The sequence below is a fragment of the Centropristis striata genome, chromosome 1 (genome assembly GCF_030273125.1).
Source record: "Centropristis striata isolate RG_2023a ecotype Rhode Island chromosome 1, C.striata_1.0, whole genome shotgun sequence".
Lineage (NCBI taxonomy): Eukaryota > Metazoa > Chordata > Actinopteri > Perciformes > Serranidae > Centropristis > Centropristis striata.
Genome location: NC_081517.1, coordinates 33,334,634 through 33,360,904, shown reverse-complemented (window position 1 = coordinate 33,360,904; position 26,271 = coordinate 33,334,634). Strand labels below are relative to the sequence as shown.

At 39.6% G+C, this 26,271-nt stretch overlaps 2 protein-coding genes across 5 annotated transcripts; one reads left to right on the top strand and one right to left on the bottom strand.

Annotated features, from left to right (window-relative positions):
- Positions 1-17: 17 nt before the first annotated feature.
- On the top strand, positions 18-10,336 carry LOC131968323 (uncharacterized). 3 transcript variants are annotated; one of them, XM_059329159.1, is made up of 8 exons: positions 18-1,344; positions 2,891-3,225; positions 3,879-3,989; positions 4,782-4,904; positions 5,737-6,097; positions 6,216-6,275; positions 6,439-6,884; positions 8,034-10,336. In XM_059329159.1, exons 2-8 carry the CDS (start codon positions 2,893-2,895, stop codon positions 9,627-9,629), a joined length of 3,030 nt encoding a protein of 1,009 aa, XP_059185142.1. In that variant the 5' UTR covers positions 18-1,344; positions 2,891-2,892; the 3' UTR covers positions 9,630-10,336. The 3 variants fall into 3 exon arrangements, with proteins under 3 accessions (XP_059185142.1, XP_059185150.1, XP_059185132.1); XM_059329167.1 differs by lacking the exon at positions 18-1,344 and having other exon boundaries at positions 2,342-3,225; positions 8,034-8,858; positions 9,273-10,336; XM_059329149.1 differs by lacking the exon at positions 18-1,344 and having other exon boundaries at positions 2,342-3,225.
- Positions 10,337-15,548: 5,212 nt separating this feature from the next.
- lyl1 (LYL1 basic helix-loop-helix family member) lies at positions 15,549-24,687 on the bottom strand. Of its 2 annotated transcripts, none has more exons than XM_059338947.1 (4): positions 24,235-24,687; positions 21,319-22,810; positions 18,679-18,776; positions 15,549-18,117 (listed from the first exon to the last, which is right to left on the bottom strand). In XM_059338947.1, exons 2-4 carry the CDS (start codon positions 22,086-22,088, stop codon positions 17,546-17,548), a joined length of 1,440 nt encoding a protein of 479 aa, XP_059194930.1. In that variant the 5' UTR covers positions 22,089-22,810; positions 24,235-24,687; the 3' UTR covers positions 15,549-17,545. The 2 variants fall into 2 exon arrangements, with proteins under 2 accessions (XP_059194930.1, XP_059195009.1); XM_059339026.1 differs by having other exon boundaries at positions 15,549-18,078.
- Between the last annotated feature and the right edge of the window lie 1,584 nt (positions 24,688-26,271).

The following is a 26,271-nucleotide window of genomic DNA, read 5'->3' as shown; positions in this document are numbered from 1 at the left end:
AGGGGGAGATAGCAGGTCAACGATAAATGCCGCTTAGAAGTGGTGGACATCATCCGAAAGCTGTGTAATGCCTGAATATTAATTTGAGATACAGCTCAGCACTGTGTTCTGGTCAAAAATATTGAATTATAATGACTTAATGAATTAATTTATTATTTATTGAAACCTATTATGGTGTGTAAAGGGTCATAACATTAGTGATGGCTTTCTGAAGTCCATTTCCATGTTCAACTATGTCCCATATGTTGTTGGAGCAATTTTAGGGTTGATAACATTTGTTACACACATTTGGTGGTCAATAATCAAATTATCTGAAACTTCTGAACATGGGGTGGTCCGTAGCGTAGTGGGTTACACAGGCGTGTATAGAGGCTACAGTCCTCGCTGCGGTGGAGCCGGGTTTGAATCCGGCCTGAGCTCCCTTTGCCGCATGTCCTCCCCTCTGTCAACCCTTTCTCTCTGTCTCTCGCTTTCAATAAAGCATGTAAAATGCCCAAAAAAATAATCTAAAAAAAAAAACTTCTGAACATTAAGTTGTTAACTAATGTCAAGCTAAATATATGCTTAGAGAGTAACTTAAATTTAGGTTTTACATTACTAATTGACCACAGGTAAGCACTTAAGTCATTACTTTAGAATTGTAATTGCAAGTTGACAAAGAGGTCTATTATGTCTGTAATCACCGTAATAATTCAACACCTGTGATCTGAATTCTTTAAAAAAATAGATAATACAAAAATCATATGCTGTAAAGAATTATGCGTGAGGCTTCAAAGGTTTTTTAGACATGTTGAGTGAAACTACAAAGTACAATTTTTTTGAATGCCTGTAAGACGCATAACCCAAGCAGAGTGAAGTTCTTTCTCAAATTACTCCAATTTTGCATCATTAACTTGTCTTGTCTGCCTGTGACATGCCCTCAGTCCTGACGACTGCAGCACTTCAAAAATAATAACTCTAAACCCTGAAGGATCGCTTACTTGACAGTCATCCATAAATTTTGACACTTCATGGGTGTGGTAGATAAAAATAAGGCAGAATGATTCACATGTGCCCTGGGATACACCTCCTCCGCCCCATCATGGAATGCTCAGCAGCCTGGAGACAAAGAAACCTGTTGTGCACGGAAAAATATCCTTATGAGTGTGTTCATGTGTGCATGTGTTTAAAAAAAAAGTGGGAGTGGTGAGACGAGCACCTCCCCGAGACCGCAGATCCTACCTGCTCAGGCAGCTTTTCAGTTGAGGACATGTACTGAGGTTTCCTGGGTGAGAGACGTAACAACACCTGAACAAACGGAGAAGACAACATATGAACGCAGCTTTAAAGTCCTCACACAACTGAGTAAGTATGTTTGTTATTGTTTGAATAATGAGTATGTGTACTACACTAAATACTAAGTAGTTGTCTGAATGTTAATGTGGGAGTTTAGGTAAAGAAGTGTTCTTACAAATGGTTGTTGTTATGGGAGTTTTGAAGTTTTAATTTCACTTTAATACTAAATGTGTACAGTCTTTTTAAGAAACTGCACTATTGTGTGGTGTCATAGTGAACTTGTAGTGTCGAACTGTCCATTCAGTCCCTATTTTTGGCAAGCAGATTGCAGATGCATTTGTAAGCAGATATGCTTTGTGCATATTTGCATATCGGTCCATTTATAAAAGTCCAGGTAGAATGTAGTCGGACAGGATTGGCAAGGTGTGGCATATCATGCACACTCAGAGAAAAAGGATGCAGGCAGCAGAGAAAGACAGGTTTCAGTGAAATGGGAGCTTCATGTACGAGCACAGCTATTATCGATTATCTTAGTTCTTGTTAACTCATGCACAGCAGGTGAGAGTGAATGTAGGAGAGAAACGTGATCCTCAAAGGAAAGTATAGCTTCGTACAGACTGCCGACACATTGGTCCAAATCTAATGTTTTTGCTCATATGTGACTATTATATTTTTTTAAAACAGTGTTTACAACACATATCACATGGGATCTAATCTTTTCAATTCTGAGTTGTGCCACTTTCATATGGCCACCTTAATCAGATACATGTCTGATTTCTGCTATGTGACCTCATTCTGAACGGTCACATCAGGATCTGTGCAGCCTTTACGTCACTCTAGATCAACATTTATCACAATTGTGTGCCAGCGAGAGTCACTCCTCACTTGGTGAGGACACACATGGATGCGATGGAGTTAGTCAGTAAAGGAACAATGAGGTGTTAGACCTAAAAGGAATTTGGGGTGACTCTTCTGTGCAGACAGAACTCGAGGGGTCATATCATAATGGGTCCTTGTTGGAAATTATAGAGAAAGAAACCGCCAAATGTGGCCATAGAAGAACATGGTTGCAGTGTCAGCGAAAGGTGATGAACCTTTAAAACCAAGTTTAATATAGCTACAGTTAAATATGGTATTGATCCCACCACTCTTTGCTCCGGCTCCATAACCAGACACACTTCCCAACAGATATGGTGGCCATTTACTCACAAAAAGCCACAAAAAAAAAGTGCATCCTTATTTTCCTAATCATGTTCTCCTAAATTTTGCTGGCTTCCAGTACACATCATCTCACACTAAAACTGTAAATTCTGTCTTAAGTGTCCTCCATGTTCACTTCGGTACTGAAGCATGCTGAGTGTGACATCTCTATAATTGCTCTTTTGCACATGCAGGTCAATTGAGGACAGCAACAAGTTCATACTGGAGTCTGATTTAGGCTACATTTAAACATTTTGAGAATCATTTACACGTCACAGATGTTTTTTCAGTTTTGTTTGCATGTGGTTTTGTCTTCAAAAAGTCAAACCTTGTATGAACAAACTGATTTGTCTAGCTTCATACTCAATAGAACCAGTTATCTTTGACCCCTTCCTCTTCCTTTCTCTCTTTCCAGCCATGAGTGAACACTTGAGAGGAGGCCACTACGGATCCTCGCCCCAAGAGCTGAGACTGGTTTTGCTGGGAAACATTGGCTGTGGAAAGACGTCTTCAGCAGACACTATCCTGGGTCAGCTGTCCCCCATCTCTCCCAGTTCCTCCAGGAGCTGCCAGCTGCGACAGGGCATCTCTGAGGGCCGGAGTGTTTCCGTGGTGGAGGCACCGAGATGGTACTGGAGCGGCGGCAAGATGGAGGACAGTGTCAGGACGGAGACGGAGAGAGGGATGACGCTGGTGTCACCAGGTCCACATGCTATTCTGCTGCTGGTGCCTGTTGGCCAATTCACAGAGGTTGGTGTCAGTCTTTGCTCTTCAACTTTAGTTTATGCTTTCGGCATTATTTCTCATTAACCATTGATCACTTGTACAGTCATCAATGGCATATTTTTTGCAGTTTTAAAGGTAAAATACATGCAGTACAATAAACAATGTTGGAATACAAGATGCATAATTTTTTACGAGGTGCCATATGGGCCATAATTCATTCTTCCCTCTCACATATACACAAAAAATACCTCTCACATACACAGTTTTACCTCTCACATTCACAATTTTACCTCTCATATACACAATTTTACCTCTTACATACACAGATTTACCTCTCACATACACAAAAAATACCTCTCACATTCACAATTTTACCTCTCACATTCACAAAAAATACCTCTCACATACACAGTTTTACCTCTCACATTCACAATTTTACCTCTCATATACACAATTTTACCTCTTACATACACAGATTTACCTCTCACATACACAAAAAATACCTCTCACATACACAATTTTACCTCTCTCAGGTATTTTTTGTGAGAGGGAAGAATGAGGGAATTATGGCCCATACGGCCACATGTGTATGTGCGTATATAATAAACAACTGTAAGCCAAAGAGTATTAGCCCATATAATACATATTTTCTCTCTTTCTTGTCCTGGCCGTCCCAGATGGAGGGTCGTGTGCCTGCAGAGCTGGAGGAGGCATTTGGTGAGGAGGTGCTGGATCACACTGTGGTCCTGCTGACCTGTGGGGACTACTTGATGGGAAGAACAGCAGAGGTATTAGATTCTCAACTACATATACATTTGAAGTCAACTTCATTGTATTATTATTATTTTTATCTATTTAAAGTAACTACAAGGAACATTAATTTTATGTTGATTTTGGCGCCCCTTGTGGACAAAGCAGTAGTTTCAATCCCTTGTGTCATAAAGATCCTGATCTGGCCAGCACTATTTTTTATCGATCAAATCCTTTATCGATTTGCGGGGCTATGAAAGATTAATCTGTATCATGACAATGGTGAAATTAATTTTAGCCCCCAATGTAAATTCATATATTGTTGTAAAACAGCATCTCAAAATGTATTTCATAAATAAAATGGACAATAAAATGACTTATCTAGGAGGAACAGGGCCAATTCAGGATCAGTGGTTGACTCGTGTCGTGCCAAACTTTTCCTGGGAAAATGTAAACATATGGTCTTCTGGTCTGCGTGTTGTAAATTGTTTTGTCTGATTTATATATATATTATATGTCACTGATGGTCTTGTGTGTGTATGTAGGTCATATAGAGGCATCAGTATTAAATTAAAATTGTTTCAAAATCAGTTTAAAAAAAAAACCTTGTTAGTACATTTAATGTTAAAACAAGTTGACCAGTCTTTGGCACTCTGACAGGACTAAAAGTGATATGTGTAAACTTTCCAGGTAAAGTTTTGTCAACAATTTTTTAATAAAACTTCTTGTGCAGACACCTTTGTAGTATTTTCTCACCATTCACTGAATCCAGTGTGGACCAGTCAGCTCCTGTTTATAGGAGCATTGCAAATCTGAACTGTTTTCTACAGGAATACCTTCAGAAAGAACACCCAGGCCTGAGGCAGATCATTGAGCGCTGTGGGGGGAGGTACCATGTCATCAATAACCGTCAGCGTCAGGACAGGGAGCAGGTCCGCGAGCTGCTGGAGAAGGTGAGCCATCAGCGAAGTTTGCACCCACACTGAATATGGTGCTGATGCTACAATTGAGTCAGTTTGGGTTTATTTCTATACTTAAATACACTTAAAAACAATTTTCAGATAGTGAAATTTTGCTATTGCATACTGCACGTGGTGGAGCTCTTTGTTTCAGCTGTTTTGTCTGTCTGGTTACTGAGCATGTTTTTCCCAGCAACGCCCTGTTTCACACTCTCACAATCACACCCTGCTGTGGTTGGGACAGGTCCTAATAATTAGCCCTATTGCAGTGTAAATATGACTGGCATGGGAAGTGATTTCGCAATAGAGATTAACCCTTCAAGAAGGACACATCTCTGACTTTTTTAATAAGGTGATAAGGAACCTTTAGAGGAAGATAGCAGCTTAACAGAAGATGCCACATATACTTTTTGTATATTATCTGAAAGCTGCGAACCTGGAGATTAATTTGAGGTGGAGCTAAGCACTGCGCGTCAAGTTTTTATGGATGGTGAGCACTTCTATTCCAAGGAAAACCATTCACCCTCTGAATGCTCTGGATCTTTACTTCATGAGGCTGTGATTATCCTAGAGGTCACAGCAGGTCATTTTATACAGGCAGTGTCCCAGTTTGAGCATTAGATATCTTGTCTTTGTAGTTTATTCCACTGTATGTAGGTCTTTGCAAATAATTGCAACTGTTTTTATTTTGTTATTGTCCCAACTTCTTTGGAATTGGGGTTTTACTATGAGCTGTAACTATAGGGATTATAAAATGTGACATTGTAAATGTGAGTTTGAGGGACACTGTTCATAAATACAAATGTTTTATGTATATATTTAACAGGTGAACGATATGGTGGCAAGAAATGGGGTATACTTTATGAAAACAGCCCAAGACAGAGATCTGGAGAAACGAGTGCAAGACAGGAAGCGAGAACTTATGGAAACTTTCCGAGTTCAAAAGGAGGAGAGAAGAGAGGCGCACGTCTCAAACACAGAAACACTGAGGAGTATCGACCAAGAAGACTACAACTACTCCTTGGAGAGGAGGAGGAGAGAAGAGAGGGAGGAGATGGAGAGAAGTTTGAGTCTGCGCCAAAGATCAAACGGGCTTCATTCAACCCCAGCTCCGGAGCAACAGTCGTATTCAGAGCCGCAAGAAGGCGCACAGGTGACGAGGACGCCCAGTTTCAGACTGAATGCAGGTAAATATGTGCAATTTTGTACCTGGTGTGTACCTGGTTGTTTGGCATCGCAATATCATGAAGGACAAATGAATGTGAGCACTAAAGAGGACTCATATTGACTGTTTTTCCTCTGTAGATGGAGCTACACTCTCACAAATGTCAGAAGTTAAATCAACTCCAAAAGTGGTCTCTACTTGTGAGTCACATGACCTCACTGTTTCCTATTACGTCACTTTAAAGTGCACATATATGAGGTTCAATGATTTAAAATAATTGCCATGTTTATTATTTACATATTAAACTCCTAGAAAATCTCCTAAATCTCTCCTAACTCTTAAATTTCCTCTGATTGTTTTCAGTTCACCACAGAATGAACAGCTTTGAAGAGAGATCTCCGGAGGCGTCTCCGACCTCTCCTCATTCGCCCGTCTTCATCTCTTCACCTTCCTCACCCACCTTTGCTGCCTCTCCCACCTCATACCCCTCATCCTCCTCTTCCACCTCATATACTTCAGCTGCCTCTTCCACCTTATACCCATCATCCTCCTCTTCCACCTCATATACTTCAGCTGCCTCTTCCACCTTATACCCATCATCCTCCTCATCTTCTTCATTCCCCTCATCTTCTTCTTCTTCTTCATCCTCCCCGGAGCTTCGTCTGGTGCTGCTTGGGAGATCTGGATCAGGGAAGAGTGCAGTGGGCAACAGCATCCTGGGGCGGGAGGAGTTTGTCTCAAATCCGGACAGCCTCACAGCGATCACTCAGAAATGTGAGAAAAAGAAAGCACTGGTTGATGGAAAACAGGTAATTTACTGAGATGTTGTTTTTCATGTTTTCATTTTCCGGTCTCAGTCATCAAATCCAAATGTTCTGTGTTATAAAACAATAGGCCTTTTGACTTGTCACAGTAGGAAAGGCACAGGAATAAATGATGAAATTAATGATGGCTGGTTCCTGGTAATGTTCACTCTGTCAGCTTTTTTCCCCTTTAAATCTCAGTCTCAGTCACTGTACCTTTTTTTTAATCATTTCTAGTCATCTCATTCTGTAGTAGTTTTGACTAAAAGTACATTTTAGTCTCATCTAAGTTAAAAGAAACCATAACTATTTCAATATAGTTTCAGTCAGGGCTGTAGTGAAGACAAGATCTGGTCCAGTTGGGTTTGTGTCAAGACCAAGTCTAGAGAAAATAGAGTCTGTTTAAGACCATAAAAGGAATTTTCTCCAATGCTAATATAGTAATTAAAGAGTTATGTTGGACAGAAATGTTTTATCGACAAGACTGCTTTAACCTCTAACATCAATCTAAGCTTAAGCATCGTGTTGGTATATTCAGCCAATCAGAAAATGTTTTATACAAGTGATCCTGAGTCAGCAGCCAGTAATAACTGTACAAGTGCAACACTTCAAAAAATAGGTCTTAAGATCACACTCTACTACTGCAGCACTGGTTTTAGTGAATGAAAACCTCAGAAATCATCATCAGATTATATTACACATTTCAGTTAATATAGTGAAGCCTTGTTTCTTTTCTCAAACCCTGTTGTAAAAGTTAATTTAAGTGGGAAAGTTAATAGAACTGAATGTTTTCATTAATCTTATTAGACAGCTTTGATATTTATACACAAAAATGTTATGTCTGTTTTACTTTGCCTTTGTAGAGCAGCTTGTAACCTGTGTTTTAAGAAGAATTCTACAAATTAATTGTTATAATGTTATTCATTCAGGTTTATTGTAGTTTAGTCTTGTCTATTTTGCACTGCATTTTGATAACCTCACAGTTAGTGTTTTATGACGTTGGTGCTGCCTCACCTCAGTCATAAAAAAAGGTGGTTTACAAACGCATATTGCCTAGTTTTCATTAACAAATTAACATGGTTACCGTTTTTGTAATTGTGCATACTTTCTGGCTTTCACTCTCACTGGAACACTTGTGTCTCCTCTCCCCTGCAGGTGGCGCTGGTTGATACTCCAGACTGGTTTAATTCAGAACAAACTCCAGAAGAGGTGCGAGCTCAGATCTCCTCCTGTGTTGCTCTGTCAAGTCCTGGTCCACATGCCTTCCTCTTTTGCGTCCCCTTAGACCAGCCTGCAAAGACCGAGCTTCAGGCTCTCGGGGCCCTCGAGTCCGTCTTTGGCCCCGAGGCGGTCCAGGCACACACTCTGCTCCTCTTTACTTATGCTGATAAACTGAGGGAGAGCGGGAAGGCCGGAAATGACAGCGTGGAGGCCTACATCGCTGGTCAGAGGGGGGATTTGTTAAAGCTGGTGGAGAAATGCGGGGACAGGTTTCATGTGATGGAGAAGATGGGAGGCTGGAGGGGCAGCAAGAATGTGGCGGAGCTGCTGGAGAAGGTGGAGCAGACAGTGAAGGAAGCTGGAGGACAATGTTACTCCCATCCTGCTTTTCAGGAGGCAGAGACCAGAGTGAGGCAGAGACAGGTGGAGATAGCAAAAGCGAGAAGGGGGGAGAAGTTGGAGCAAGACAGATTTGGAGACGTTAGACAGCTCAGCTCTGAAAGGCGGGCACTCTATCCCTACATGGAGCCTGTGGCAGAGGCAGAAGAGGAAGTGAGAGAGGAGGAGATTGAGAAAACAAGGGATGAGGCAGAGATGAGTGTCAGCACCATGAATATCGAGAGTCTTCCTCTTATTACACGTTCCACCATGTCCCCTTCCCTTCTCCGCTCTATTATGGAGAAAATGCAGGCTAATGTGAAGAATTTACCCAAGCTGTTGGCAGACGGATCTGTGTGGGTCGGCGACGGAGCAAAGAAGGTGAAAGCTAGTCCGATGTGGGGGAAGGTCGGCAGCAGCGCACAAAATGTCCAGAAGATGGTGGCTGATAGTGCTGTTTGGGGAAAGGTGGGAGCTGGTGCTGGACACGTGTCCAAGCTGGTAGGAGATAGAGTCCCCAAGTCAGTGCAGGACGGTTCTGCATGGGTGGGATCTGGAGCAAAGGCAGCAGCAGCTAGTCCTATGTGGGGGAAAGTTGGTTCAGGGGCCAAATCAGGGGCCAAACTTGTAGCAGACCGGTCCATGCGTGTCGGAGCTGGGCTTGGAGCTGGGGCAAAGAATTTGGCGCAGAGTCCTATGTGGGGAAAAGTGGGATCTGGGGCCAAAAGTGGAGCTAAACTGGTGGCTGAAAACTCTGCGCGACTTGGAGCTGGAATCGGTGCCGGAGCAAAGAAGGTGGCGCAGAGTCCAGTGTGGGGGAAGGTGGGCTCTGGGGCCAAAGCAGGTGCCAAAAAGGTGGCAGAGAGCCCGGTGTGGGAGAAAATTGGGACTACTGCTAAACAGGTGCCCATGGTGGTCATAGGGGGCGCTTTGCTGGGTCTGGTGCTTGGGGTGGTTTTCGGAGGGGGGTTTCTTGGCGCAGCTGTCGGCGCGGCTGCTGGATCTGTGGCAACTGAGGTGGGCAGACGAAAACTCGGCAACAAAACCACATTAGAAAAGACAGAGGATGCTGCAAAAGATGTGCAGAGATCTGTGAACGACAACATAAACTCTTTAGTGAAACAAGGAGAGAAAGTACTGAAAACTGAATGAACGGCTAAATGGATCATGTATATAAAATGTAAGACAAATGTAAAAACATTTAGTTGTGAATTAATACCATTAGTGTATAATTCATAAACAGTGGCAAATGCTTTTAATTTTTATTTACACAAATTGACTAAGACACTTCTATTCTTGGTTTCCTGTATTTTATAAGAATAGTTAAAGGTTTATTAGTTAAAGGATTATTTTCAAAATACTTGTATTGAATATTTTACAAATGGATTCCTTGAGATGATACCTTTGATGAGATTAATATTTGTGTATTCCAGCAAGAAATTAATGGGTGTGACTATTTTTAAAAGGGTTAATGTCACTTTTCGTAAATGAGGAAATGTTCTAGCAAAGTATAGAATTTTGTCAAAATAAACGTGGCTGAAATGATTATGTTTATGCACATGACGAGTATTTAGCTGCTTATCTTATAAACTGATTGTGTCAAATTCTGTAAGAAAAATAAAAATTACTATTTTGGATGATTTAAAGTTTCATTTCATATCTGTCTCTTAATGTAAGTAGTAAATTCAAGGTGAAATTAGACTTATTATACACTTTAATTAAATAAAAACCCCATAAATGATTCACTATTTCTCTAATGCACACAGACTGTATTTAATGCATTTACTGAACCTCTAAGCTTGTTAAACTTCTGTATTAAAAAGCTTTATTTTTTAATATCAGAAGGCTGAAGCTACTCTGGGACCAGGAACCTTCTAGGTTTAGTCCAACGTGACTGATGGAACAGGGCGTATTGGGTGTACCAAGAGGGGCACCACGCAGGGGTGGAGGCAGGGACATTATCTGTGAGTCCCAGGCTGTTCAGCATCACTCTGCTTGGCTCCTGTTTCAAAAGGAGAGAAAGTTAACACCCCAGCAGTCATAGTTACATTTCCGTGACCTATATCACGCTCATTGCAATATTTAATAAAAAAAGTACTGCAGATCTTAAAAAATAAAAATTTCACCCTTTCCTCTAAACAGGCCAAGAAGGTGAATTCAGGCAGAAGCTGTGACATGACACAATAAGATACCAAAAACAATGATATGGTAACACCCCTAGACACCTTATACCACTCAGTCGAACAAGCTAATAAAACATTGTACTGGGTGGACATGCTGTATATATCGTCGATTTAAGTTTTCATTGTTTTTTTTAGAATGTTTACCTGTACACCGTTTTCAGTTTTCTCTTATTTACATTGTTTGTTTTGAAATGTCATAATGCATATTCTGAGTTGAATTTTCTCACCGTTTCAGAATTTTATGTATCTCACATGCACCTATTAGAATGACTGTTTCATTGTTGTCCTGTTCTCACTCAGTCGTGGTGTGACTAGGTTAACGATCAGTGATACAGTTCTCCTTCGGCCTACAACCAAATTTCTAGTTTGTAGTTGACTACACATATGTTAGTCAAAAGGGGGGAAATGTGAAGGTTCCTGTCATGGTGAGACATGAAGTATGCGCCGACCTACTTCATATTCACGACGCAAGGCCTTGTGGGAACTCAAACTGTGAACTTAACTCTGGTGTGTCTTAAAACTGAAATAGAAATAACAACGAGAGTTTTTAACAAAACGATAACTAACTGAAACTTTGTCAACTTTTTTCATACGTAAACCCTTTTGGTTGAAATGAAACCTATTTCATCTATCTGGTTTTATGACTTAGTAAACTTATTGGGGCTGAGATGGATAAGGCAAAGGAAATAAAGGCAACCTTTATTGTGACCTTATTGAATCTCGCATCCAACAAATACCCCATTAGAAAAAACTAAAACACTTAAACGAATAAAAACTAAACTAAAACTAAGCATTTTTGAAAAAATAAAAACGAATTAAAACTAGCAAACTCACTCTAAAAACTCATAAAAACTAACTGAATTTGAAAACGAAAATTGACAACGAAACTAAAACTAGAACTAATGAAAAATCCTAAACTATTATAACCTTGGTCCTGATGTGATGTATAGGGCAGAAGTTTAGGGCTACATTGCCTCTTGCTGAAGAGCCAATGCTGGATAGTGGAACAACCACAAGTAACAATACGGGACTGAGCGGTGTATTGGAGTACGGATGTGTTAATAAAACCTGGAGAACTGAGTATTGTGTGCTTCTTGTTTGGCCAGTTCACCAATTACAATACAATACAACAATACCAAAACACATGTTTTTCCTTTTCACATTTTCTGAGTTCATTATGCTATTATTCTGTGGGCCGGGCTGGAAGCTCTGGTGGCTGTATGTGATGATAGCTGTCATACATTAAAAAAAGGAGTCTAGAGGTGTGCACAGAGCATATTTATGACAAAAATTGATTACAAAGTTATCTCAAAGACTAAGTGCAAAGAGCTGCAAATGTAGTTTCACAGAAAACATTTTGGCAAGTCACCGTGAGGTGAAGTGCAGATGTATATAATTAAATTAATGCTTCAGTTTCAGGGATTTGGTATTATGCATGCTGACTCACTGTCTTTTTAAATCAGCTGTAATCAATATTTCTATAATTATAAAAATTGCATTAAATGACGAGGCGAAAGGGGTCGCTTGTAGTGATTAACCTTCAGAGAACTATCACTCAAATCTGCAGCTCCCTCAGCTGTACAGCTGTTTATAGAGAGTTTTAAGCTCAATGTTTAGCATGTCCACAGCTTTACTGTGTTGGTACACTCAGCACTCTTATAATGCTGTTTTTGTCTGTGTTTGTGGGGTTGGCCAAAAACTGAACTAAAAAAAGAGAATATTGGACTATTGAACTCAAAATAAATGCTATTACTGCCCTGTAACTGTTGGATGCATTCCCTTCTTTAAGAACTTTTAAAGAGTGCAGATCTTTTCTGAGGCCATGCCCTGTCACAGTCTTAACAAAATATTTTAGGCATTTTTTGATCAAACTGTTCTGGGGACTGCCCAGGAGGAACTGCCCACTGGAGAGCTCCCCCAAACCTTCATGACTTCTTTTTCCTTGGAGTTAGCTTGCAGGCATGAGTAAATTCCCCGTAGAAAAAAAGAAGAAAAAAAAGGAAAAGTTTTGACTTCATTCAGTATCAAGACCGGTCAGTCTGAGCTATAAAACACATGTTCAGCCCTCACTCACTCATATGGTATGTGCTTGTTTTGCTAACTAGCTTGTGCTAATGTCTGTACAGTCAGTTAATTTGCTTTTGTTTGTTAGAATAAACACAGACTGCCCAAACACCCAGCTGTCAAGTTTGTATTAATTAACTTAGGTGAGACCTTCAACTCTGACACACCTTATTAATGCTTTTTCATGGCATTCATCTGGACTTGTCAGAACAGGAAAATCACAGATTTTTTTGTTAATGATTGCTCAGTTGCATCAAGTGTCCTGATAAAGCCATACCGGTGAGCTAGAATGAAAAACCCCAGAAACTAAAGCTCACCTAAATGGACTGCTCTTTTAATGTTATTAACACCTTTGTTTTTCCTGCTGTATGAGGCCAAAATGTCTACTGTGAAAAGTTAACTGGTTTGTCCTCTAATGCATCACACCATGAGGCCTTTGGTAAGAGTGTGCTGCAGTAATATCTCATCTACAAAGCATGTGTTTCTGCAGAAGTAACTGGCTAAAACTTTAATGTGAAATTGCAGCATAATACGTGTGACCCCTGCCTCAGTCTGTAATGCTCTCTGTGGTTTCACAACGAAGCAGGAGGAGATGGGCAGAGCGGGCAGAGGCAGCCGTAGCAGTGTTGTGAAAGCAGCACTTCCTGTTGTGTGGTCCCGAAACCGTGTGTATGCGGGTTCCCAGCATCCTGGTGGCTGTATTTTTCCCCCCTTTCCCTTTCTCCCATGCAGTGGTTGCCACCCCACACGTCCAAAACACCCATCAAACACACACATGCTCACCGCCACCACCCCTCCTTCAGGAAACTCGTTGGCCGTCAATGAGACAGCACTAACTGTAGCCGTTTCCTGGCCACTTGATAGAGCCAAGCATGCACGCACAGAGACACCAGCAGCACCACACAGCTGCACCTTATCCCCCCTGATCTCCTCACTGATGCAACCCCGCTCCCACCAAACTGAACCCCATCTCTCACCACATCCACCCTCACCTCCCTCACCCAACCGCACACCTACAATTGTAACATAAATCTTATTCCACCTGATCGCACACACACAAACACACAGACACACATATGGAATGCACCAACACATCAAAAACATAGAGTCTTGTAATGTAGCTAACCACATTTACTCAATTTCTACACTCCTATTTCAATGTACTTGTACTTTGCATTTCATGCTGCTTTACGGATCTACTCCGCTACATTTTTGGAAGCCAGTATTATACTTTTTAATCCATTACATTTTTGATAACATTAGTAGAGCTGCTACAAACTATTTTGCTAATTGTTCAATAGTTAAAAGGGTTTTACATGTAAAATTGGCAGAAAATGCTGTTTTCAGATTCTCAGATGTGAAGATTTCTTGCTTTTTTCTGTTTTATTTGAAGCCAAAAATCTTTGGACTTTGGTTTAGACAAACACAACATTTAAAGAAACCCTTTTGGAGTTTATGAAACCTTGGATGGGCAATTTTTACATTTTATGGACAAGATGATTGATCAGTTAAAGCAGATAAATCAATAATGAAAATAATCATAAATTGCAGCTCTAAAAATTAGTTTCTACTAACTTTTCAGATTCAGATTAGTAATACAAAATATACAAAATACAAATCAACCAAACATATTATTATTATTATTATTATTAATATTATTATTATTATTATTATTATTATTATTATTATTATTATTATTATTATGATTATGATGATTATGATTATGATTATGATTATTATTATTATTATTATTATTATTATTATTATCATATAGAGCTACTCTACAGTATATACAGTAATTTGAATTGGCTCCATTTTCATTAACTGCAACATGCATCAATAATTAAAATATATGGTTCTGAATTGGGCCAAGTACTTTTACATATGGTACTAAAAGTATACTTTTAAGCTGATATTTTTACTTAACTAAGATTTTTAATGCAGGATTTCTACTCTTACTTTAACCACTTCGTAGGACAACAATTAAAGTATCTTTTTTTCTAGGGCTGGGATTGTGACAACTGCAAACAGTTATATTCATTTTTAAGGAGTTACATCCCTCACTACATTTATATGTTTTTTTTCATTTGGTGTTTGTAGTGTCATTAATCTGTCATTCTGTTGAACAGCACAAACAAACAACATTGTGAGTTTGTCTTTGACTGTTTAGTCTATACTGAATAATGTCTGGCGACAAGTTATTGTGTAAATCCATTAACCTCTATGGTCACGTGACATATCGACATGTTATTGTTTAAAATGAGTTAAGTTTTCATAAACTGAACCAGTGGCGGTTCTACACAGGGGCCTACAGGGGCCACTGCCCCTGTGAAGAAGCCCTTGGCCCCTGCTGTGGCCCCTGTGTCAAATTAATAATAAAATGATCAATTTATCACGATGAATGACGGAACAATTCTTACCTTTTTTCTGTTCAAACAATATCTCATTGTACACAAAAGGAACCCATAATGTGAACATTGTATAATAGCTTAATTGTGCAATAAAAGCTTGTGTATATATACATATAAAAATATAATTCTCACTATACTGCACTTTCAAAATAAAACAAAAGTAATTGTGCACAAAAATGAGAAATGTCATTGTCGTACAAAAATAGTTGTTATTGTTGGTAAGTCTCATTGTTTAAATCAGTGTATTTGTATCTTCCAAATATACTTAAATTAGATTTTTAAATAACCTAAAATAAAGGGTTGTTTGAATGCTTAAATATCATCTTTGGCATTTTTTAATGTGCCCCTCTGATTAAACACTGGCCCCTGCTTGGCCCCCACAGTAAAACTGGTCTAGAACCGCCTCTGAGCTGAACACAACTGCATTGCATTTATAAATCTAACATTCGATGCTTATTGTGATAATCTCCCACTGAGATTTGGGGATAAACAAATGTTCCCTAAACATTTTACAAACACGGCAGAACATTTGGATGTGTTGTGAAACCGTGCTGACAGAGAGCAGTCCAATAAGAGGATGTCAAATAAGGAACAGCAAACTAAAACACACTTTATTTCTGTCTGGTACAAGTGTGTCACAATGTCAGGGCGGGACCATTGGCCCCACTTCTCTCACAATAACATGAAAAACTTCAATTCATGAATGCATAATATGCTTTTCTCTACAGACATCATTCACTCTTAAGTCCCCCTAGTTTTACTTCAGCAGATTATTTGCTGTACTTGGACATTTTGGAGGCCTTATTTAAACTGGAACAAAACAAATTATTTTATTTTAACCTTCTGATTAAAACTTAATATCCTAAACTTCTTGACTTAAAAAGTAGCCACACACTACATCTTAGATACTATGATTTATTAGGACAGTAATCTAATAAATCATTGCATTGGAGCTATAGTGTGCAGCTACTTTTTATTTCTTATGTCTCATGCTTTTTGTCACCTCATCATTACAGGTGTGTGTTTGATCCACATTAACTTTTGACATTTTTGTTATTAACAGGACAATCTTGTTTAATTTCAGGATATTTTGCATAATTCCTACTTAGTATGGACCCGCATTGTTTGACATTGAGGTCTAATGTTTAACAAAGACAAATTGGGACTTTATTTGGATATAAAACATGCTTGAGTCAGTTTGAATGTTCTCTCATCTTGCAGTTCAGTATTACCCTAAAACACAGAACCCACACTCAATGTTTACACATCACTGGAAAATACACAAGCCGTGTTTCCACTCATCTATTTTTATGTTCATTTTGAACTATAAGCAAAATGAAAAAGGTCAAAATTTTATGAAACTTCCTCAATTGCCTGAAAGGTTGTCTGAGTTTGTTTTTGCCTTTGACAAAAATTATTTGATGCTAAATGAGATATGGAAAGGCCTCTGCCAAGTCACGTCTGACGTAGCAGACATTTAAATGACATGACTGATCAGCTGTTTCTGCTGTCCGCGTCTTCCTGGATAATATATTAATTTGTCTTTGTCTCCAGACGGCATCAAACATGGCCAATACAGCCTGAATTAAAATAAGAACGATTAAAACTTGCCCAGTTGAACCATCTCCTAAAGAACTCTCTCCATTTTTCTCTCGTACATGTGTTAGATTGCCGTTTTGCATCTGATTAACAACCTTTATTTGTTCTACAGTAGACATGTTTTGATCAACACATTTCTATGTGCGTTCACATGAGAAAAGCTTGATGGAAACACGAAAATGGATAAAACTTTGACATGAAACAACAATTATAAGTTGCACAATTGAATCCAATTCTAGAAGACTTCTCTCCATTTTCTCTCATTGGTGGCCAAAGATATCCGATTAGCAACCCTTTTTTTCTTTTTTCACTCACGCCATCTTTTCTTCTTCTACTGTTTACTGACGGATTAGCCTACAGCAAAACATTACACTGCCATCTTCTGACGAAAGTACATTCATGCAGCTTTGTTTATTTGCGCTAAACCAATTCATGAAAACATCCCTAATTCGCGTTTTCTTTAATGCAAAATTTAGCTTGAAAATGTACTTTGATTTAATTGAAACACAGCTTCTGTTAACTGGTGGACAGCAGCCGTTGGACCAAACTACACTGTAGCTTAGTTTATTCGCTTCAGTCCAATTTATGGAAACAGGCTTTCATTTTGTAACATTTGAAAAAACTTTGCTTGACAATTGAATGGAAACACGGCGATAGAGACTTAATTAATCTACAAACATTTCTCCAGAAGTCCATCTCCTTCTCATTTCATTACTTGAGAGTTGTGAAGAAACTCACAACGGCTCCGTTATCTGACGATGACCATCTGTCCTGTCCGTCAGTGTGACATTAACACCTCTTTCTCTTGGTGTCACCGCTCATCATTTGTGGCTGCCACCATCCTTATCTGACCTTTGACCTTTCCCAGAATGCCATGGGTCACCAAAGAGGTCTTACCGCCAAAGCCTTCCTCACTGTCTGTGTCGCCGTAGCAACTGGAGGTTGTGGGGGAGTTAGCCAGAGCAATGACTGAGTCCATTGAATCTCTGTTTCTGAGGACTGTGGCGGCACGAGCTGAGGTTGGCGGGGCGGCGTGGGACGGAGGAGGAGTGCCGCACTGAAAAATAGGGTTTTGTTTATTTCCATCCAACCCTGCATCGGCGCCCTCGTCCTCGTCCTCCGCTGAGTCTCTGCCCTTGTCCTGTGCCTGGTCGTTGAGCAGAGTGACCAAGAAGTTGATGTACTTCACAGCCAGACGCAGGATTTCATTCTTGCTGAGCTTCTTGTCGGGCGGGTGTGTGGGGATGAGTTTCCTCAGCTCGGAGAAAGCCCCGTTCACATTCTGCTGCCGCCACCGCTCGCGGCTGTTGGTGAAGACGCGGCGAGCGAGTTTCTGAGGAGGGCCTGTTAGACATACATAATCACTGTCTGAGTGTGCAGGGTCTTAAAAGAAAGGAAGGAAGGAAGAAGAAGGAGAAGCTAATACAGCTGTATATTCATATTGTTGTCAACAAGTCTCATAAAAACATCAAAACCAATGAATGAACCAACAACAATCCTATGTAAGCCACAGCTGATATACTTTAGTCCTTTATGAAAAATAAGGCAAACTTGGCTCCAAACCATATTTTATCGAGTATCGACAGAGCCATAGCAGTCGATATTTCAGAGTTCATAAAAGTTTATTGTTACATTTTGATCGCATATAAAAGTTCTGCGTTTGGGTTGTAAAGAACCTCTTAAGATTTGGATATTCCCTTTTTCTGTGAGTATATTTTGTTTTAATGGTTTTAAGTTATCAAGTTAAACTTAGAAATACAACATGCTAACCAAGCTAGCAACTAGCGTTAGGGTGAGGTTTGTCCGCCTGCCCAAATGCTGTCTCTGAATATTTCTGGCTTCATGAATCAAAGAGGGCGAAGCTAACATCTCAAACATATCGCATGCGGTAATGATGGCTGTAATATTGCTATTGATTCTTTATTTTGTCACCCAGACACTCACAGTCATTGATTTCCACCTCGAAATGTGACGATGGTCTTCTCTTGATCCGGCTGTTGGTGATGACACCGTAGTTTCCTCCTGAGGGACCCAGGTAAGAACTAGAGATAGAAACGTGTAAAAATGTGACTCTTTTAGCTTTTGCAATCAAGTGCAGCTAAATATAGAAAAGAAAACAACAAAAAAAACATACATGCTTACAAACTTTACTTTAAAGCTGGTGGAGGGGATAATAAATTGGTAAATTTATGAGGAAAAAAAATCTAATTTATGTGAAAAAATACTTGAATATACTCTGAGAGAAGTCGTAATTTTGCGACATCCAGGAAATTCCTGTGAAAAAAAAATCAGATTTTTATTTTTGGCCTAAGAATCACATTGCTTAACTTTGCAAGGTTGATTGATGTTTTTTTGCTCAATATCACATTTTTTTTTTCTAAATGTACTAAAGTATTCAATTTTTTTTTCTCTTAGAGTGATGGCTTTATTCTCAGAAATTCAGTATTTTCTAAGAATATTCCCACCCTCCCCCAGCTTTGTATTTATCATTATTATTATTTCTTATTTCTTTTTTGACTCTCATATGCACTTGTCCCTTCCAGCTTCTCTTATCTTTAATAGAATATCTTTGAGACTGGATGGAGAAATCAAGAAGATGGTGGAAACCATTAACTGTGGCGTGATTATATTGGTGCCGTTGATTAAGTGTGCATGCAGAGTTTTAGCCCGGTCTCATTAAGTCTGGTTAGTAGCTGATTCGACTACAGGGGGATGAAATAGATCAATGCTTCCTGCTACAAACAGACCAGAGAGAAGTGAGGAGGGAATCTTATTCCCAGACCTCCATGACAGATGGTGAAACCTTAGATGTAGAAAAAAGTCCTACTTTTTACATGACTGAAGCTCCTTTGTTACAGAAAGAAACTGTGAGGAAAATCCTTTTTGGAGTAGAGAATAGATGAACAGTAGGAGGGCTTTGATAAAGTCTGCAAATAAATCACAAACGTAAGCCAAGAGTTGCAAACAAGCTTAAAGAGTTCTGTTTTGTCGTCTTTTGTCAGCTCGACTAAATTTAGCTGCAATTAAAATTAGATGTGTAGATTTAAAAGTGATATATTTAGGATTTTGGCCCTCAATGCACAAGAAAAAATAAAAAGTCCATGATGCAACTTCAGGAACGAAATGTCCTGATGAATAAATTTAGCGTGAGAAATGTGAGTCCCTCCATAACAGCACACATCCTGCTGTCAATTTTGCATAACGGTGCAACGTAGCCACAATTAATCACAATGGGAAGTCGTGAAATTGCAGCAGTTGAGGTTTCATACGAAACAAAAAATGTTACCAAATAGGCGCAATCATCATCACTAGTAACGTCTCAGGAAATTGTATTTTATTTTATGGTTAAGAGTTCCACATCTGTTAACCTAACGTATTTAACTTTTATTTTATGTATACAGTATGATGTGCCATAGAGGGCTGAAGTTATAATAGTTTTTTGTAATTCAAATTCTCTAACTGGATAAAAAAACAACCTCCAGAATAATTTAACTGACCATAAAAATGATCTTCAACCAAGAAGATTATTTAATACACAATCTGCTCATAACTTTTGGATATTAGATAACTATCAGTGCTAATGCTAAGGTGGGATCAGGACACAAGAGGGCACAAGATAGGGTGAGAGATGATTAACCGGATAAGAAAGATGTTAAAACACAAAATGCATTAATTGTTTTTTACTTTAAGCAGCGTGTGCTTTGTTTTTGAGGAATTGAAAGCTTTGCTTCTTTAAGCCCCAAACATGAAATCTTTTAAAAAGGAAATCACTTTGCTCTAACCCACTCACTCCCAACTCATCTGATTCAGACGATTGGTAAGTGCACCTGGGCGTCAGATCCTGAAACAATGGGCACCCTCTTGCACTTGTATGACACTGAGCTTTCAAGTAATGCCAATGTAAACCTATCCAACACTCAGAGCAAGGAACTTGGTATAAAGACTGCAAAAGTCCGTTTCAGGTGGTAGGAAGGCACATTTGACTCAAGTAATTTGTTCCATGTGTCAAGTAACTCCCAAGTGATTTTGTTTTGAGCAAGTCAAATAAAGTCACAGGTTATGTTGAGTCTTTAGCTGAGAAGTAAAGTCACATCATAATACACAGTTATTTAGCAGATAACAGCCATCTAATGCAGCATTTAAAAAGTCCAAACCTCTTGTGGAAGAGGGATGAGTTAAACAAAGATGGGGCTTTGACCCAGGAGGGGTCTGAAACCTAAAGTCAATATATGGATAATGAATAGGTATTTTAAGCCAAGCTCTGTTCTTTTTCCTAACCTTTACCAAATAGCTTTGCTGCCTGAACTTAACCAAGTCCAGCAGTTTTGGTGCATAAACCTAGCTGTACATTTCCTGTGTATTATGAAAAGCCACTATGCATGTAACGAGTGGAAACTTACACCCCGTTCCTGACATGTCCAAATATGGTGCCAGAGGAAAACATTGAGCGTCCTGTTTTGAACGTGGAGTAACATGTCAGTATTTGGTAGAGTTTGGAATGAATGTGTAGTTGCTCAGCACTGGTGACCTTCTGATCAGGGTCAAAAAGTTGCTAATTGAGAAATCTTATGAGACAAATCTCACCTGGTGAAGAAGGGGTGTGCAGACAGGTACTGCTGAGGCAGCAGGGGTCCTGGTGAGGGGGCTGAAGGTCCCCCAGCAGCTACAGAAGACCCAGCAGCTCCAGGGCTGGTCACAGGCAGGCAGGTCAGCTGGCTGCGGCGGAGCTCCCCGTGGGGCCCGTGAAGGAGGTTGGGAATTGGGTGGAGGGCAGTCAAAGGGGTACTGGGGAGCGGGAGCGGGAGAGGGGGTTTGCTGTGACCGAGGCTGATGACAGGAATGTGTGGAGGAAGAGGAGAGGACAGTAGGGATGAGGAGACAGACACGGTGGAGGTTGGTGGAGGCGGTCGAGGGCACGGGGAGGTCTTGGCTGGCACTGGGAGGAGTGGTGGTGGAGAGGAAAGAGTTGGGGACCCGTTGGTAGAACCAGCAGGGGCTGTGGTGTTCTTTGGTCCTCCTCTCTTCTCCTCCTCCTCCTCCTTGGTCTCCATGGCGATGGGCTCAGGTGCAGCAGTTGTGTCTGCGTGGCGGCTCGTTAAAGCTGCCGTCGTGGCATTAGGGGACAGAATCAAGCCAGCAGAAGGGACATCCGTGTGTCCCTTGTGCCCTGCCTTGTTAGCAGGACGCGGGCTACTGATAGCATCCGAGGATGCTGGAGTCTTGTTCTGAAGGGGACTGTGTTGCTCTATGGAGGCGCAGGATGGGGAGGAGGCTGCAGAGGAGGCGGAGGAGGAGGGGCAAGGGAGGTCGGGGGGTGAGGCAGGTGGGCCGCTGGGGTTTAGCTTCTCCATCATGGTGGTGAAGACTCAGGGGGAATCCCTGCTTCTGCCAAACTCCTGCTCCTCCCAGCTGCCTCGTGTGTGTGCTGTGAGTGTGTCTTTATGTGTGTGAGAGAATAACCAACATGTTAATGTGTAACACCTGCAGCTCGTCCTGTAGAGCCCTTTAAACCTCTCCTAACCAAGTGTATCTTTCTTTTCCTTGCAACTCTTTAGTTCCTCTTCATTTGCTCTGCTTTCATGCAATATTTTCTCTATCTCACAATGTAGATTTTCCTCTCAGCAACCTGAAATCCCTCAGTCGCTGTTATCCATCAATCCAGACAACGTGTGCCTCGGATGGAGCTCCACCGTATTACCCATCATTCCCGCCTCTGCTGGCTGTATCTAGAGTGTGAGTAAACGTGAGCCTGTATTCATTCCCTCACTACAGCGTTACAGAGGGTGCCAGTGAAAGAAATGTTGCAGTCCTTGCAGACTTTAATGGAAGGCTACTTCTGTGGTATCGTCCCTGGGTGCAGCATGGAGCCGAGTCTGATTTTCAGTGAGTTTTCCTCACAGTACATCCTGAACAGCAGATTCTAGGCTGTGAATGAGCCTCCAGTGGCTGTTCTTAATGAGTTGTTCATCTATCCGTCTGTCTGTCTGTCTGGGTTTATTTGGAGGATGTGAGTCAAAATCCTTTTCAGCATTCAAAACGTCCCAGACCCCCAAAGATTGGATTGATATCAAAGAGTCTGATGAACAAAAGAAAAAGACACACAGGACATTTGGTAAATGTAGATATGAAAATGTCCTGAAAGGTCACAACTCGCATATAATCAAGTGGATTCACTTTAGAGCAAATAAAAGTAATAATCACCAACTATTTAAATAGTCCATTATTGCGTAATTAATTTTTCATGCAAAAATGGCAGAAAATGCTGTTTTCAGTCTCTCAAATATGGAGATTTGCTGTTTTTTCCAGTTTTATATCATATTAAACTGAATATGTTTAGATTTGGAATGACAAAACAAAACATTTGAAGACACTACCATGGACTCTGACAAACTGGGGTGGACATTTTTATCTACTTTTTGATGAACCATTAATTGAGAAAAATAATCAGCAGATGAATCCATATTGAAAATAATCACTAGTTGCAGCCCGACTCTTCTTGTTGACTGAGCAAAACGTTTGCTTTTACTCTAAAAGGCATACCACTCTTATGATTTCTCAGGTTTTGCAATTGTAATTGTTCCTGTTTTGTCTTTTCTAGTGGTCATGACTTTATTTTGGACAGTTTCCTCTTTTCACAATGATGTACAGATGACATACGCGTTTTTTTACCGTTTCATTTTGCAGCAGTCTCTTATTTATTGTCATATAAATGTCTTGGTGAGAAAATCCTTACTGCCAAGCTGCACACAAACTTACAGAGGATAATAAAAAAGGTTATAGCTGCTATTTTGCTGATAATGAAGTACAGTTTAAAAAAAAAAAAAAAAAGATAATTCATTTTTCTGTGAAAGCTATGAAGCAAAACTTTAAGACTACTCAAACACTTTTTTGTAGCATAAATGAAATAGAATTAGATTTTTAGTCAGGCCTTCATTGTTTGATGCATGATTACTTGCACATTTCTGGAAGTTGACTAATAATAAACCATTGTGCTAACAATATTTTATCAAAATATTATTTATTCGACAATTTATTTCATTGCATTAGATCATATTGTATTCTAGTATTTTTTTCTTTCTGTTGAATCCATTTATGTTTTGCCTCACATTATCATTTAACCCAAATGCACAATATATTGTATATTTACTGTAACCAGCAGACTTGTTTACAAAATAGATTTAATTAATCTTTCAACAAAATATTTATACAATCAAAAAAATGTTATACAATAAAAAAACTATCATACAAAGCATCAGGCATGATTTTATATTATATTTCTATCTTCATATATTTTCCCCTTAAAAGCTACATGTCACATTGTTAAACATTTTAAACAATTACATTTGACATATGACAGAAACACCAATCTGATGCTATTTAAAAAAAAAGATTATTATTTATACTATATGTAATAATAACTGATATAGGATGCACACCATTCATGCACTACAGGCTGCATAAAAAAATATAAAAAAATCAAACTATTAAATAAATACTCACAGATACATTATGACATCCGGCGTGACTCGTCCGTCTGTCCATCATGCAAAATCCGTTCAAGTGATCTGTGAATGCACATGTTGTATCTCCTCAGTGTTTAACACCCTCCTCCTCCTCTGCCTCCTCCTTCTCCTCCTCCTCGTTCTTCTTCAGGTCGCTCACACTCCACTGCAGCCTGTCAGTGTCTGTCTGTCAATCTCTGAGGTCAGAACGGTCTGACACCACTCAAAGCACTCCTCATAATCATGTGAAGCTCTTAAAAAAATTATAGTTAGATGTATGAAAAAAATAAAAATAAAAGTCCCAAATATTCACAAGAGATGAAATCAGGATAAGGGCGTCCAAACGTTTATATGTTTACTTCGTTGAGAAGTTGTTCCTTTAAATGAAGACACACTCAAAGCATGGAGATGTTGTCTGTCAGCCCCCTGTCCATATGTCACTCTCACCTCACTCTCTATCTCTCTCTTTCACTGTCTGTCCCTTCCTTCTCTCACTCTCTTCGCCAACAAGACACAATGCTCTCGCTAGCTGCCAGTCGGAGAGCTCTGGTATTGGCAAGTGTGAGGTGGGAGAGAGAGAGAGGCAGAGAGAGAGAGAGGGAGAGAGAGGGAACCATGTTGCAAGGAGAGTTTTCCGCTCCCTGCTGGACAAGAGGATGTGCTCGTACAATATGGTGGCTGCTGATAAGAGCCTCAAAAGCTGCCTGTGGCCTGTAGATAAGGAACCTCCACCACCCCTCCTCCCCCTCCACCACCAATACCAACACACACACTCTTTTTCATAACACTCACACACACACACACACACACACACACACACAAGAAGGTTCACGCCTACATGCATGTACGCACGCACACACGCATATCACACTAGACTGGTCAGTCCCAGACTTTGAAGGGCTCTGGACTGTTTCCAAGAAAATATCCGCAACTGCACTTATATCACAATATAATAAACAGACACACAAGCTTCTTCATACGCAGACAAAGCCGAGAGAAGCCCTTGGGGAATCACCTATTATCTATCTTAAAATGTTGGCTATTAATGGTCATTTTTACGTCTTGATTATTGGCTGTGGATCCTTTAAAATGTGTATTTTCACAGCAGCATTATAAAAATACATGTACAGTAGTTAATAGTATTGTATGCAGGATGTGAGATAAATTAAAGTGAGCAGAGATGAAACCTTTTCTTCAGTAGGTAAATAATGTGACCAAAAGGTATATATATATACATAAAAGATTAATAAAATGAGTACAGATTATTATACTAGATAGGTAGATAGGTAGTGTGTGTGTGTGTGTGTGTGTGTGTGGTTATTTGTATGAGAAACACTGGTATGTATCTGTGTTTAGTGATCCTGAAATAGTGTGTGCGGTCAGAAGCAGACTATGGGATGTGTGGAAGAGAAAAGATAAAGACATAGTGTTATATTATATTAACAATAAATTTGTTCTGTGACAGGGATTATTATAGTAGTAATAATCTAATAAAAGTATAAAATGATTAAAAGTATGATCATAATATAGAATTATATAAATATAATATAATTAATCTATTCTGCTATTCGATATTCGAATAATTGTTCCAGTATTTTTTTCAAGAATAAATTCCCAATATTTTTTGGTTTCAGCTTTCAATTGTAAGAATTTTAATGTATCTTATATATGACAGTGAACTAAATATATTTAGGTTTTGGATTCTTGGCTATATAAAACAAACAATGTGATTATGAAATTATAATGGGTATTTTTCCACTATTTTCCAACATTTTTAAAAGCTAAAAAAACAATATAATGATAATTAAAAAACTGCATATTAATGGATAATGAAAATAATCATCAGCTGTGGCCTTATTCTTTCCTCTATTCAAGTTGGACTTTTTCTGTTATGACATCAGAGCACACCTGTGACCAGCTCCAAGTCGTCATCGTGGTAACTTTCCTCTCCAACAGCTCCCAAACTTCCTTCCTAAATCTATCTCTCACCCATTCTCGTCTGTGCTCACCCATTCCCGTACAACCCAAAGTCTCT